This window comes from Pelmatolapia mariae, linkage group LG8 (genome assembly GCF_036321145.2).
Source record: "Pelmatolapia mariae isolate MD_Pm_ZW linkage group LG8, Pm_UMD_F_2, whole genome shotgun sequence".
NCBI classification, from domain to species: domain Eukaryota; kingdom Metazoa; phylum Chordata; class Actinopteri; order Cichliformes; family Cichlidae; genus Pelmatolapia; species Pelmatolapia mariae.
The window spans coordinates 1,261,710-1,275,973 of record NC_086234.1 but is presented as its reverse complement, the minus strand read 5'-3'; the positions used below and the strand labels follow the sequence as shown (position 1 = coordinate 1,275,973).

General features: G+C 42.4%; 1 protein-coding gene across 1 annotated transcript in view; it reads right to left on the bottom strand.

The window, feature by feature from the left end:
- Positions 1-418: 418 nt before the first annotated feature.
- Positions 419-14,264, bottom strand: part of LOC134633414 (scavenger receptor cysteine-rich type 1 protein M130-like) — a 220,466-nt gene continuing 206,620 nt past the window's right edge. The window contains exons 17-24 of the mRNA XM_063482261.1: positions 4,077-4,382; positions 3,621-4,004; positions 2,157-2,510; positions 1,803-2,084; positions 1,635-1,721; positions 1,386-1,547; positions 1,138-1,220; positions 419-1,034 (exon numbers count right to left, since the gene is read on the bottom strand). Of these exons, the coding sequence (XP_063338331.1) occupies positions 981-1,034; positions 1,138-1,220; positions 1,386-1,547; positions 1,635-1,721; positions 1,803-2,084; positions 2,157-2,510; positions 3,621-4,004; positions 4,077-4,382 (1,712 nt within the window). The 3' untranslated portion in view covers positions 419-980. The remainder of the gene's footprint in view (positions 1,035-1,137; positions 1,221-1,385; positions 1,548-1,634; positions 1,722-1,802; positions 2,085-2,156; positions 2,511-3,620; positions 4,005-4,076; positions 4,383-14,264) is intronic.

The window sequence follows — 14,264 nt, the reverse complement described above, 5'->3', positions numbered from 1 at the left end:
AACACTCGGACACCTTTAATGAACAGTTTAAAAAGAACATTTATGATATTTATAAATATTTATATGTGATGAAAAAAGTTTTGGTGGTAAAATTTCAGTTTTGTGTTCTGATCAAACAGATGTGCGATAATATCGACTGTGTTTGAGTCACAGGCTGTAATATCTCAGCCTTTCAACATGTGGCCTTTATTAGAGGAGCTGTGGATTACTCACAGGGAACGCTGGGATGCAGGAAAGGCGGCGCCAGGATCAGAGCAGGGACGCATTTCATGTTTCCAGCGTGTAAAAACACAGCATTGGTACAAACCCAGCACATGCGCTCATCTCACTGACGGCCACATCAGTGTGTCAGGAAGAAATGCAGCACGCAGAATCTCAGCATACAAAAGAAGCTTTATTGATCAAACAATCTGAACAGAAGACGCTGAAGAACAGGAGATCCTGGAAATCCACCAGAGGAGGAAACTAACCTGAAACCAAGAAACTAAACTGAGGAGCAAAGAAGGAAACAGGAAAAAACAGGTCGGAGCAAGAAGGCGACCAACTTCACATAAAATGTCTCACCTGTCCCCAGCTGGGAGCAGAGGACAGGTGAGACAGTCTGCAGCTGCACACGGGAGGGTCAAAGGTCACAGAGCAGACACAAAATACACCAACTATTTTTCATTGTTTGGAGAATTTTGACAATCTGATCAATCAGTTAATTATTTATGAAAATAGTCACATGTTGATCGATCGGTGATGATTAGCTGCAGTCATTATTTTAGGGGTACAAACAGGACTGGAAGAAGCTGGAAGCAGTAAATATAAACAAGTATTAATGCTCACACTTTAATACAGGAGTAACACATGACCTGATGATGTGATATACAGTTTACTGTGGTTGTACTTCATGTTCACACTGTGGTGAAGGATGCAAACACTTCCTCCACCATGTGGAGGCGCTGCTGAGCTGCCTGCTTTTCTGGACACTGCCAGCTTTAACCATCCAGCTCCGGGTCCTCCTGTGGGCGGGGCTCCTGCCTCCCGGTGACCTGCAGAGACACAGCAGCACACAGGTGTGAGTCAGCGAGTCTTCAAACGGGCCGAGAGCTTGGTTCCAGAGCGTCCTCTGATCAGCAGACGTGTGCACGGTACCTTATGGCTGAAACAGACGGCAGAGATGAAGAGCAGCAGGCTCAGCAGCAGGAGCAGCAGTCTGATGACAAACACTGTTGGATCTGATGAGACACATTCAGCCGTCACATTAGATGTTAGGAGAACAACAGCTGGCATCAAACACAACCATCAGGTAGGCCCCGCCTACATCTCTGACTCCATCTGAGTCTACGTCAGGTGGGACCTGCTGCTGTTTCACACCTGAGCTCCACTCTGCTTCAGCTCACCTGAGACAGTGAGAGACAGCTGACGGCTCTCAGAGGAGAAGTTACGAGAAAACACGAAGACGTGATAAACACAGCTGTAGGTTCCTTGGTGGGCGGGCTCTGCAGCAGGGAACAGGAAGTGGGCAGAGTGATTGACAGCTTGCTGGGTGTAGTTGTTGGTGGTGTTGGAGGAGGTGAAGGTGAGCTGGAAAGAGCCTCCTGGGTACTGAGGCTGGATGGAGCAGCTGATGGTGAAGCTGGAGCCTTTTAACACCCAAGAGGACTCCTGCTGCTGGACCTGGGAGTCCCTGTCATTGGACGAGAAGGACGCTGAGATGATTGGCTGAACCAGCAGGTCTGTAAACAGACAGACGATTGGCTGAACTTTACTCGACTGGTTCAATGTTAAACTCCGTTGGCTCACAGCAACTCTCTTACCTGAGCAGATGAGCTCCAGGACGGTGGGTGACTGGGATGATGTGGCACACTCCCTCAGTGTAGATCCAGATTTAACACACCCTGGTTTGATCTTCCACGTTGATCCATCCCAGGATGCATTTCTGCTTCCTGTTAAAACAGCAGAGCCACAGTCCAGCTCTCTGCAGGCTACAGCTGCATCCATCAGGGTCCAGCCTGAGGCCTCCACAGATTCCCACAGTCCCTGTTTTACCTCCAGTGTACCTGCACAGCGACTGGCTCCTCCCACCAACCTGACAGGCTCTGACAGAAAGCAGAGAGTCATCAGTGAGAGAATAAAGTGAGTTTGAACCAAAGCTGCAGCTCCTCTTCTACCTGAGCAGGTGAGTCCAGCAGCTTTGCCAGGTGAGCAGCTGCTTCTCACTGAGCCTGAGCTTCTACAGTCCAGGAGAGCAGACTCATGGCCTCCACACTGGAACTCTCTGCTCCACACTGGAGCCTCCACTTCTCCATAGAGCGCCCCCTGGAGGAGCGAAGGAGGCCCACAGCCAAGCTCGCTACAGACCACCTCTGCATCCTGCAGGTCAAAGTCAGCTTCACACACTGAGGACCATCTCTGGTTAGACTTCACCTGCAGTCTGCCTGAACACAGACTGGAACCCTTCAGCAGCCTGACAGAGTCTGCAGAGAGGGGAGAGGACAGAGACGCATTAATCACAGGGTGTGTAGCTTATGTGCTACTGTATATGACTGTAGGCTTGTGTTTAGTTAAACGTATATTTTTTTGTCATATCTTGAACTCTGAACATTGATTTGCAAATTATAAAAGTTGAAATGAACAAATTAGTGTAAACTTCATCAAACTCCTTTTACAGATGTAGAGTTATTCATGACAACTTCATGTCTTTACCTTGTTTTTTGTGTTTAAATGTTTTTTCTTGTTATTTGAGTTATATTTACAAGTTCAAAATAAAATCTATTCTATTGTATCCTGAAACATACATTATAAAATCATCAGCATGTGTCAGTCGTTTCTTCTCTTTCACCTCATCAACCCTTAAATCACATCTTCAGTTAATCCATAAAGACTAAAGTCAGAAAGTAAATCCATACTTAACCATCCTCACAAAAATCAACATTTCAAACACGACTGCTGCTGCTGACCTGAACATGGTCTCCTCCTAAAGTAATCTTTGCTTTAATATTAGCTCATATTTGTATCCTCCGATCTGCTGGTTCATGTCTTTGACAGTGAAAAGAGGAGCAGGTCTGGTTATTGATGAAACTTGAACAGGGTCAGGTGATGGTTTACATCCTGGTAAAGCCAACTTTTCACTGAGCTCTCACTGACAGTCTGTGGCTAAGACCTCAGCTGCATCCTGAGATGGACGAGGTCATAAAAACAAAGCCGAGCGTGTTCAAAGTCTCCACTGTTGAGGTGTTTCTGGAGACACGGCTAAAGCAGGAAATAACACAAAGGTGGTTTATTGGACCTTTGCAGGTCTTTATATATCTGTTCATGTGTCAGTGTCAAAATTTAGCCCGAGTCACAACATTTTAAGTCGTGTATCTGAGGTGAAAATAAGTCTGATTACGGTGATGTTCCAAGAACCTGTCGGCATCAGCATTGATATGATCTCTTACCAGATGGTCTCCAGGCAGATCTGGATTCAGAAGGAATCCTGCAGATTCATCGAGCACCTTAAACTTACTAAAGGATACTAGAGGCAACGTAATGAATATTCAGAAACAAGGCGGTGGGTTATTTTACTCTTAGACCAACTGATGATGATGATGGACTGACAACCAGACTGTGGTGTCTCAACATTCCTACCAAACGAGGAGACCATGAACACGTCCAGTGAACTTCTACCACGGTCACAGAGAAGACAGGTAAGAGAGAAACTTCACCATCCAAGATGATGTCTCTGACAGACTTACCTGAACAGGTGATATCCAGGGTGGAGTCAGAGCGATCTGCTGATGCGCACTCTTTCAGAGCATATCCAGCCTGAACACAGAGTGACTCCACCCACCACACCGATCTCTGTGAAGAATTCTGTGTATTTCCTACAGAAACAGCAGAACCACAGTTCATCTGTCCACAGACAGCAGCTGCATCCTTCAGGGTCCAGATATCCATCGCCACTGGTCTCCACTCTCCTCGTCTCACCTCCAGTGTACCTGCACAGCGACTGGCTCCTCCCACCAACCTGACAGGCTCTGACAGAAAGCAGAGAGTCATCAGTCACAGAATAAAGTGAGTTTGAACCAAAGCTGCAGCTCCTCTTCTACCTGAGCAGGTGAGTCCAGCAGCTTTGCCAGGTGAGCAGCTGTTTCTCACTGAGCCTGAGCTTCTACAGTCCAGGAGAGCAGACTCATGGCCTCCACACTGGAACTCTCTGCTCCACACTGGAGCCTCCACTTCTCCATAGAGCGCCCCCTGGAGGAGCGAAGGAGGCCCACAGCCAAGCTCCCTACAGACCACCTCTGCATCCTGCAGGTCAAAGTCATCTTCACACACTGAGGACCAACTCTGGTTAGACTTCACCTGCAGTCTGCCTGAACACAGACTGGAACCATTCAGCAGCCTGACAGAGTCTGCAGAGATCAGAGAAATCAAACAGAGATCCAATAAAACACTGAAACTTTTCGGAATAAAATGATTAAGTAAAGCTGTTTTTGTGATTTTAATATACATTTTGTAGTTGTGCTCATTAAAGAGTTGGCACTCCGTGTAATAAGGGTCATCACTGAGCATCACTTCAGTACTATAACTGAATTGAATATTGAGGCTGACAAGTTGAGTTTCAGAGGGATTTGTAAACATTCTGAACAGACTGTCCCAGACTTGGATAATAAGTAGAAAACAATAGGTTGAAAATTGCTGGATAGATAGAGAGAGTGAGCTCTCCCTTATGTTATGACCTGGCTTGAGGCCGCAACATAAGGAGACGTAACACGTAACAATAATATTAATACAGCAAGGTTCGGAAGCGAGGTGTTTTTCTTTTTCCATGTTTTTCAAGGAAAAGGAGCAGATGCAAGACAAGGTCAGACATGTATGATGTGCAGGAGAAGGTCCAGTCGGGAGACAGCAGGACTGGCCACGTTGTTTTCCCAGACAAGGGGATAGTCATGTAAATGACCTTTAAATTTGTTAAAAATTTTTACGTTTGTTTGAAAGGTACTTCGGTTTTATTTTGAAATCCATGCTTTTATTTTGAAACAGGAAACTGGCGCAAAACCTTTATGACCTTTATGTGTAGTTGTAAGTTAGTGAGGTGATATAATGAATTGAGTGATGTAAATTTGATGTGTATGCTATATGTGAGCAGGAGAAATTTGTTTCCTTGATATTTTGATGTTATGGTAGTAATATTGTTGGTTTTGTTTTGCTCCTAGCTCTTACGGTGTCTTCACTGAATGTTTCAATAAAAACTTTTCCAATAAAACCTCTGTGAAGCATCAGCATAAGAGGCCATCATTCAGCCAGGGATGCTACAGTCATAATAATACTAGTGCTGTTGTGGTATAAAACTGTATTGCCCGCTTACAGGGTCATCCTTTTTGTGAAGCAGACCGCTGGTTCACGTCGAGGTCCAGCACTGTAACTTGTAATTTCAACTGCTGAAACAAATTAAATCTCTTAAAAGCTAGGCACTCTCCTGTATTTCCTTAAAGAAAGAAAACAGACACTAATGAAACACAATTTAAACTGAGATTAGACTATAGCTTTGTGGCTGGACCACAGAGGGGGTCGCGATCGTGGCTGGAAACTTTAATCTCTGGCGGCAAATTAACCTGCAGCACCAGACCAACTGCCAAAACAATACAGGTATGAAGTAAAGAGGCCAGTTGTACCACAGGAGTGCTTTAAATACACTGACTGGGCAGAGTTCAAGTAGAGTGCAGATTTAGATGGTGCATGGACTGGTTCTTATACAGCACTTTTCTAAGCAAAGCTCAAAGCACTTTACACAACTTGCCTCATTCATCCATTTGTACAAGTATTTTTCTCTATGCTCTTTCAGTACCACTTCTTTAGGCCCGGCGTGCTGCCTGTAGGTCAGGTGAGAGGCTGGGAGAGGCTGGCCTGCAGCATTATCCTTCCTGTCCCACCTGCAGCTTCCTAACACATATGTGAGGAAGCTATTTGTTAACTTTAGTTCTGTCTTTAATGCAGTAACTCCAGATAAAGTAGCACTGATGCTCCATAAGCTACAAGTACCCTGGATCATGGACTGGATTGCGCGCGTGCGCACACACACACACACACACACACACACACACACACACACACACACACACACACACACACACACACACACACACACACACACACACACACACACACAGTCTTAAAAGGCTTAGACATGCACTGAACAACTGACCAGGTTGGTGCTAACAAGCACCAGTGTAATAGAAGAATACTTACCTGAAACATTAACACTGTTAAAGAAGTTGATGGTGAAGTCGTTGAAAATGTCCTGGAGAGAGTCAAAACTGTTGGTGAAGTAAACTTTATTCAGATCAGAGCTGATCAACTTCAGTTGCTCCACATCGGGATATCCCACACCTGGAAGAAAAATGAGTTATTACTGTGTCTGAAAATGTGAGCTGTGTGGCATTTTTCATGTATTAGATCATTATTTTGTTCCAGTGTGTGAACAGCACAACTCCAGCATGAGGACAAATGAATCCAAAGTAATTCTCACAGTAAATCAGATCCATGAGTATTTGGACAAAGGTTTTGTAGCTTTGCTCTGATGCCACCAAAAACCAACCTTCAAGATGTGACTGAAGTTCAGGTTTTAATAATAATAATTTATATAGCGCTTTTCGAGACAGGAATGGGATAGTAATGTAAATATAATATGGCCAATATTATAGTTATTATATTAATCATTATTAGCTATTACAGCAGTGAGTTTGAACTTTGTGTCAAATACTGAGCTTCAGTAAAGATTCAAGTTGCAGTTATTTATATTTCCTATCACCTTAAATCTTCTCTCAAAGTATCTTTGACAGTGTGACAGGGGATTTCTTTAAATCACCCTGCCGTTCTTCAGCTGAGACGTCTGAGTCAGAAAACACACAAACACTGCAGTTCCATTTTTACTCGCGAGGGCAGCCATGGACGCACGACCTGCGTCTCATCGCTGCCTGCGTTCTTTATTTATACAAGTCTGTCTGTATGTGTGTGTGTGTTGTGTGTGTGTGTATGTGTGTGTGTTACATAGATAACATCACTTCAGTAGCGGGACTTCCCCTTTTCTACATCTGTATGTTCTCGTAAAAGCGCTGAGCTTGGTTTTCTTCTACATCTAAATGTTAAAAACAACAGGATGCGGTTAGTATCTGCAGAAGTTCAGCACACAGGTTTCTAGGCAAAAGGTCGTGTATAAATATGCTTAACTGATAAATATAAAGAATACATTTCATGTAACTGATCAAAACATAATTATCTTCTGACACAGTGTATATATAGATGTATTATATATAAGAGACAAATATTGTTTGTTTAATATGTTGGCATTACTAAATTTGGCTCAATGCTTACATATATGTGGAAAAAGAAAATGTACAAGCTGTGATAACTGTTTCTGATAGAATGAAGAGTAGACTGATATATGAAATATTCCTTTATTGGGTGAGAAAATCAGACCATGTCATAACTGCTTTAAGTCATACAGAATAGATATCAGAGCCTTAAACAGGCTGACTTCTGCTAAATGGGTCAAACTGGGCAGAAAGTATACAAACACATAACATCCTTATAGAATATGATGTAACACTATAGATCAACTTACCTCAGAATATATAAAGCATATAAACAATTACAGCAATATGATGCAACAAACACAGCAGTGCTACTAATCCAAAATACTCAAAGCTTCATAGAACTGAAACAAACATTTATTTTTAGCTCCATTCTGCTGCTGATACATACTTTAGGTTTCTGAATATTAAACTTGTTGCTGCCTTTCATAGTGTGTAACTTGAAGGCCCTGAGTACTTTCTCCCACACTGAAAACACTGGAATGATAACATTATTTGAACATTACCTAATAAGACTGATTCAGGACAGACAATTAGTTATTTTAAACTTTCCTAGCAGTCCTTCACAAACAGGGAACAGTCTGTCTATTCTCAACATCTGTCAGCTGCTGCTGGCTCTTCCTCCTCCTCTTCCTCACACACTGCTGAGTTTGTCCTGGTGGATCATCAGGGGTGCAAAGCCTCACAGATGATGTGCAGCAGTGGGTCCCTCAGTCTGTCCTCACTCTGGACACTTGCAGTTGTCACACATGGAAATCAAATGTGTGATAAGCTGCAGGATTCAAACACAAGTGTAACTTATAAATACATGTTCATACTTTTATTCCACAATCAGAGAGAAAGAAACAGAGAGAGAGTGCAGGACAGACAGACAGGTGACAGTCTCAGGTGTATACACTGCTACAAAACAGCACAAGAGAAGGAGGATTTAGTGTTTGTGTTATTACGAGTGCTAAACAAGAAGAGTTCCCAGATGGTACAGTGGACACATGTGTGACTCCTGTGATTAAAGCATCTTTCTTTCAGCTTAACGAGTGAACCGTCAGCTCGTTCAAACACACGTTAAAGTCCGTTTGGCTCGACACCACCGAACAGAGGCAGCAATATAACATAGCTAACATTAACAGTGCAGTGAATCCTGCTTGTGCCGTGATATTCAGGACTGCAAACCGAGCAGCATCACTGACTTTCAGCTTGTTGTGTTTGTGGATATATGACTGACTTTAATTATCCATAAAATCATCACATTCTCTGTAAGATTAAGGTCAGCTATTGAACGGCGTATATTTTAAAGGCTTTAAAACCAAGCTGACGCTGAAAGTACAAACATCGTTAATGTCACATAACTTTGCCGACATGTGGCCAACAGTAATGTTTTAATGTTCTTTGTTATTAAGTGACATAATATTCAGTACTTACTTTTACAAGTTTACTCTTCGGCCGCTCCGCTTCCGCCGTTTTTTTCCGGCAAAATTATCCACACCCACCTCCGCGCTATGAAGTCTGGGATATGTTGGGCCATGAAGTCTATACCGCCACATCCTTAAAATTCAGGGAAATGAAGGACGCATTTGAGGGCCGCATTTCGAGCAGCCTTTGAATTGGGACAGCCTTCGTCACGTCGCTGTAACGTAATCGGCCTTAAAATGCGGCCTTTAAGGCAGCAGACCCTGAATTGGGATACAGCCAGGGATAATGAGGGAACAAGGAGACACAGGAGGAGAGCAAAGCTGAAAACATTAACAATGAACACGTGACTATCAAAGTAAAACAGGAACCATAACACAGGCACAGAGGCATGGACTTAACACTGAAACAAAGAGGCATGACTGACTGGAGACCAAGAAAACATGGAACACAGACAGAGCACAAAAACCCAGAGACTAAAACTTGTACTTGTAAAATAATAATGGAAGCAAAGAATGATAAATGATTCAAAACACAAAACACTGGGTCACCGACCCACGACCGTGGCAAATACTTGGATCAAAATCCTTTGCAGTCAACCTCAAGAACTCGCGGACATCGCCACATGCTGCGTCTCCTCCTTTAGATGCTCTGCAGGTCTTTACTGCAGCTGTTGCTGGTTTATGATTCTCTGCCTTCAGTTTTGTATTTAGTACCTGAAAAGCTGCTCTGCTGAGCTGAGATCAGCTGATTGATTGAATATCTGGTTTCTTTGCCTTGAGAAACTCTTGGGTTGCTTTTTCGGTTTGGCTCATTATCGTCTGCTCTGTGCAGCTCTGTGTGATCCCTTCTGTAGCATCAGTGTGAATCTGAGAGCAGTCACATCAGCCATGACACGTTTGAGATTTTATGAATCAGGTTTTATTTCCACTAAGTTATTACAGAAAAATGACCCATGGTGACATCACCGTGAAAACCACTTTCAAACTCAATAAATACAAGTTTTGGGAGATGAAACTGTCTAATACTGAGTTATTAGTCCTGTGCAGAGGTAGGGCATTGGTGGGGGTTCGTGCGTCTTTAACGGTCTCATCTCTAATGTTGCACACCGAGGTGAGCAGGTGATGCTAGCCGTCCAAATAAATAAGAGCAGATCAGGTTTGCAGTAGCCACCCTTTACATCAGCGCCTCTCCAACAATAAACTTTCTTACCATATTCATATCTATTAAAATTCTGAGGATATTTTTTATTATAATGATCAGAGAGATTTAGTCAATATGGCCCCTCCATATCAGCATTCACATGTCTGGACCTCAGTGTTAGCATTTATGTATTAAAGCCTCCTGGAGGATAGAAAGAGGCTGAACAGTTTCTCTGTGCTGCCTCTAAAATCCTGTGAAGAGTTGCTTGCCTGTGTTATGGCCCTAGTTGGGCCTCCTCCTGAAGTTGCCTGTGTGGGCGTGTCCTACCGTCTCTCCTGCCTGAGGTGCCATCTTTTTCTTTTGTACAGCTGACTCCCATCAGCAATTAAAGGTATTTAAGGCCAGAGAAAGGTGAGCTCTAGTGCTAAGTGTAGGTTTTTTTTTTGTTTTGGATACAGACTGTAAGCTCACTGTCTGACCCATACTCCGGAACAGTAGGAGGCGGTAATGCTCCTTTACGTTGGTTGCCAACCGCCGTTAAACACAAAGAAGAAGAAGAAGCTCTAGTGCCAGAGAGCCATGTTGGTGGTTGCAGCTAGTGAGCTGTGTTCAGTGATTGCTTACTCCTGCTCTGGGGAGAGGAGTGTTTGGTGACTAAACTTTTTTTTACTTTTCAGTTTACTGACCAACGCTTGAGTTTTTATGTTTCTTTAAATGGTGATAGCGGCTTGTCCGTCTCTTTTTTTTGAGTTATTAATAGAAACTTTAATAAAACTCTTTAATTTAACCCTTTTGCCTCCCTGTCTCCTTTTTCCGACCTGGACATTGTGGAGATTCAGAAATTTTTTGATTGCTGCCATATAACCTGCATTATTATAATTGCATTAATAACATATTTTACAGCATTATTCCATTATTAATATTTCTTACAGGGTTCATATTGTATTGAAGATGTTTGTCATTACATTGACCTTTTCTATTTACAGGTGTAATTATGATCATTCTATACACATTTCATATTGCTGTTGTTCCGTTCATTGAAGGTTTTAAGCTTCACTGGTGCGACGGTCCAGGTGATACATGTTGAAGGAAGACGAGAACATAGAAAGATAATTGCTTACACGCTTACAATATATATAATACATATAATCTGAGAACAGGCCTGAGCAAAGGCCCAAATGTATTCTGCTTCTTTTTGTAACCTGTTGCATTTCAGTCTACTTGGTGACTGATGACGAGGGTCAATAATTAGCCCTTAGAGACCCTGAAGCTTGAAGTTTATTGCCTTAAATGGAAGGTGTTATCAAAAAGAGAAGTTTTATGTCTGTTTATAGCCATTCAATTCAATTCAATTCAATTTTATTTATATAGCGCCAAATCACAACAAAAGTCGCCTCAAGGCGCTTTATATTGTACAGTAGATTGCACAATAATAAATACAGAGAAAAACCCAACAATCATATGACTTAGTGTGTGAAGAGGACTCTCCATTTACATGAACAAATTGGAGTCTATTAGATAGATATGATACAAACCACTGCAGTGCAGTACCTGTAATACCTACAGCGTGCTCTAATCGCTCTAATAGGATATTATGGTCGACAGTATCAGGCCTCAGGAATAGCTAATGATCAGAGGATCATTTTGAGAGACACTTATTTGTGAGAAAAAGAGTAATACCGGACGCAGAGGTCCGAGGAGTTGCCATATGATTTAAGAGAACTCAAGCCAGCCGTGAGCTTGAGCGTAACAGTAAAGTGAGCCGGAAGGAAATCAAGGTCTACTGTGTTGAAGTAATTCTGATAAAATACTGAGAGTTATGAGAGACGATTAAAGCATTACCTGTGTATTTGTGGACCCACCGTGGTCCGTAAAAAGCCGTGTTTCTGTTCATATTTCCTCAAAGTCTGCGGACCTGTTGAGGTCCCACAAGAGACGTGCAGCCGTGTGGATATCCGGGTTGCTGTGATCCACACGTTACAGCTGAAAACAGTGACGTAAGAAACTGTCTGAAATGATTTAAGTGCCGCTGGCTGCAGGCTGTGTGTGTGTGTGAGGCTTTGAAGTCTCTTTTTCCTTTCTCTTTTCTCTGGTTAAGAAAGTGCGCAGTTAAAACTTGGGTGCGGTCACTTCCCCTTTTAATTTTAACATAACAGGCACGTTGATTAAACGAGGTGTAGTAATTTCATTTTCATTCTGGATAAAAGACATGCTCATTTCGGGATCGTGCCAAATTGAATATTCATGTACAGGGGATCTTCTTTACATGAAAAGCATATGCCGTGGTGAAACGCCAGAGACACATTATGGTTTTACAGTGACTGCAGAAATCAGACGGTCAGACCTATATAGCTTTTTGTGCCGTTGCTTCATTATATTTAGGTGCTTGGTAATGTACAGTGAGAGGCCACGAGAGGACACCCGTGAGGCTGCTCATTCATTTTCCTTGTTTTGTGAGCGTGCATTTGGTGATTTTGAAATACAGTATCACTGGACAGGGTGATTCTAATACAAGAGTTATTTTAATCAAATCAGAAACAGAGTAATAAATAAAGGTGTGAGCCTCCTCTTGAGTACGGAGAATTTATAGAATTTTTGAGTGTGTTTCTTGTCAAAAAAAAAAGAGATCCAGTGCAGTGAATGAGCGAGCCTCCCTTGCTTACAATTGATCCGAGTCAATTAACTGGCTTTACTTTCACTATTCTGCTGACGCCAGTAATTCATGGCGAGCCAGGAGAGGTGATAGTGGAGGTGTTGGTTTGTTGTGAAACATTGGATAGAGAGTTTAATTTTTCTAGAGCAGAGCTTTTAACTGAGCCAGAGTTTCCCAGCTTCCTGGCTGCTTGTGTAGAACTGTATGAAGGTTTAGCTCAAGTTTTGGCACAGCACGGTTATTTAGAGGAGTGAGAATTTTTACAGTAAATGTTACTGTGTCATATTGTTCTTCTCTCGGCAGACACTGACAGAATTTACGGGATAATTCAAATCAATCAATCAATCAAGGCTTTATTCGTCACATGCAGGGGGGTCCTGCAGTGAAATGGGACCCCCCCCGACCTTACATAGACACACAAACATCACATGGGGATACAGTCGGAGATTGGTAGCATTGGAGAGAAAAACATTGAAATGTGCATTACAATGGGAAAGTACAAGAGGAAAAAAAGAGACCCCTTCTCATGCTATGCTTCCATGGTAGGACAGCACGAGAACAGGAAACAAAAAAACATGGTTATTCCTTGGCTTTCTAGAAGCAGATTTGATGATCGGAGGAGGCTCAGTTTTCCTGTGAATGACGAAGTATGGTATATTGTTCGTCTGTAAGATTAGAGTTGATTCATATCCACGGAGGAATTTATGTGGTAGGTTTAGTGCATGGGGAAACACAGACTAAGTATTATATGCTTGTACTCTCTGCATTTATTACTGAAGAGCAGCTTCCTGAATTTCTTGGCCATTGTTTAAGGAAGTTTAGAGAGCTGACTGAAATTGCTGAGAGAGGATCAGTTTCTGAATGAGAAATTTGAGTTTATGTCCAAGTAAAATCATTTGTGGGTTTTATATCAAAATCACACTAGCAGATGTTGATTCAGCTAAGAGCTGCTGGGTGCCGTCAACTTCCTCTTTTTTGCTTCCCCTTCTTACAAGAGAAGAAACAAGCTCTGTAGGCCTCTTAAGATTAAAAAATAATGTTCCTTGTCTCTTGGTGATTTTAAAATACCACGCCCTGCTGAATGGTTTGATTTTGACTTTAGCAGAAAAAGAAGAGAATTGTTTTTGATTTTTGTTCATGTCTAAAATAACTGAACTATAGAACTGCGCAGGTTGGCCTGTACTTCCTCTTTTTTACTGAGGCCTTGTCTATAAGCTGCACGGTCTATAAAAAACCACGTACAGAGAGTGGTGTGATTAAGTGTGCTTGGTTTTTAGAGCAAGAATTGCAGCTGGTTTGGTGTGTTTATTTTGTAGTGCTAAGAGTTGTGGCTGTTTTAAGAAGTTTATGAAATAAAAGCTGCGCTGTTCTGGCCCCATGTTGGTCAGTCTGTGAGTTATATCAAGCAGGTACGAAAAGAGGAAGTAATTGTTCGTTGGCTGCAGGGTTTCTGATAAAGAAATAGGAAGTCACGTCAAGGAACTTGCGAGGCGGAGCCATACAGCAGCCATTTTGTGAAAATCTCAGAGGAACTAAAATGGCGAGTTCAACTGGGACAGCTAATGGACAAAAAGTATATAAGCCAATAAAGGCTCAGCTTGAAGAACTAAACAGAGCCATCCACATGTCTTGTTCAAGAACAACTAAAGCAGCAGACAAAGAATTCAAAGCTGTAAGGAAATATGTGGAGAAATTACGTGCTGCTCAACAAAAAACTT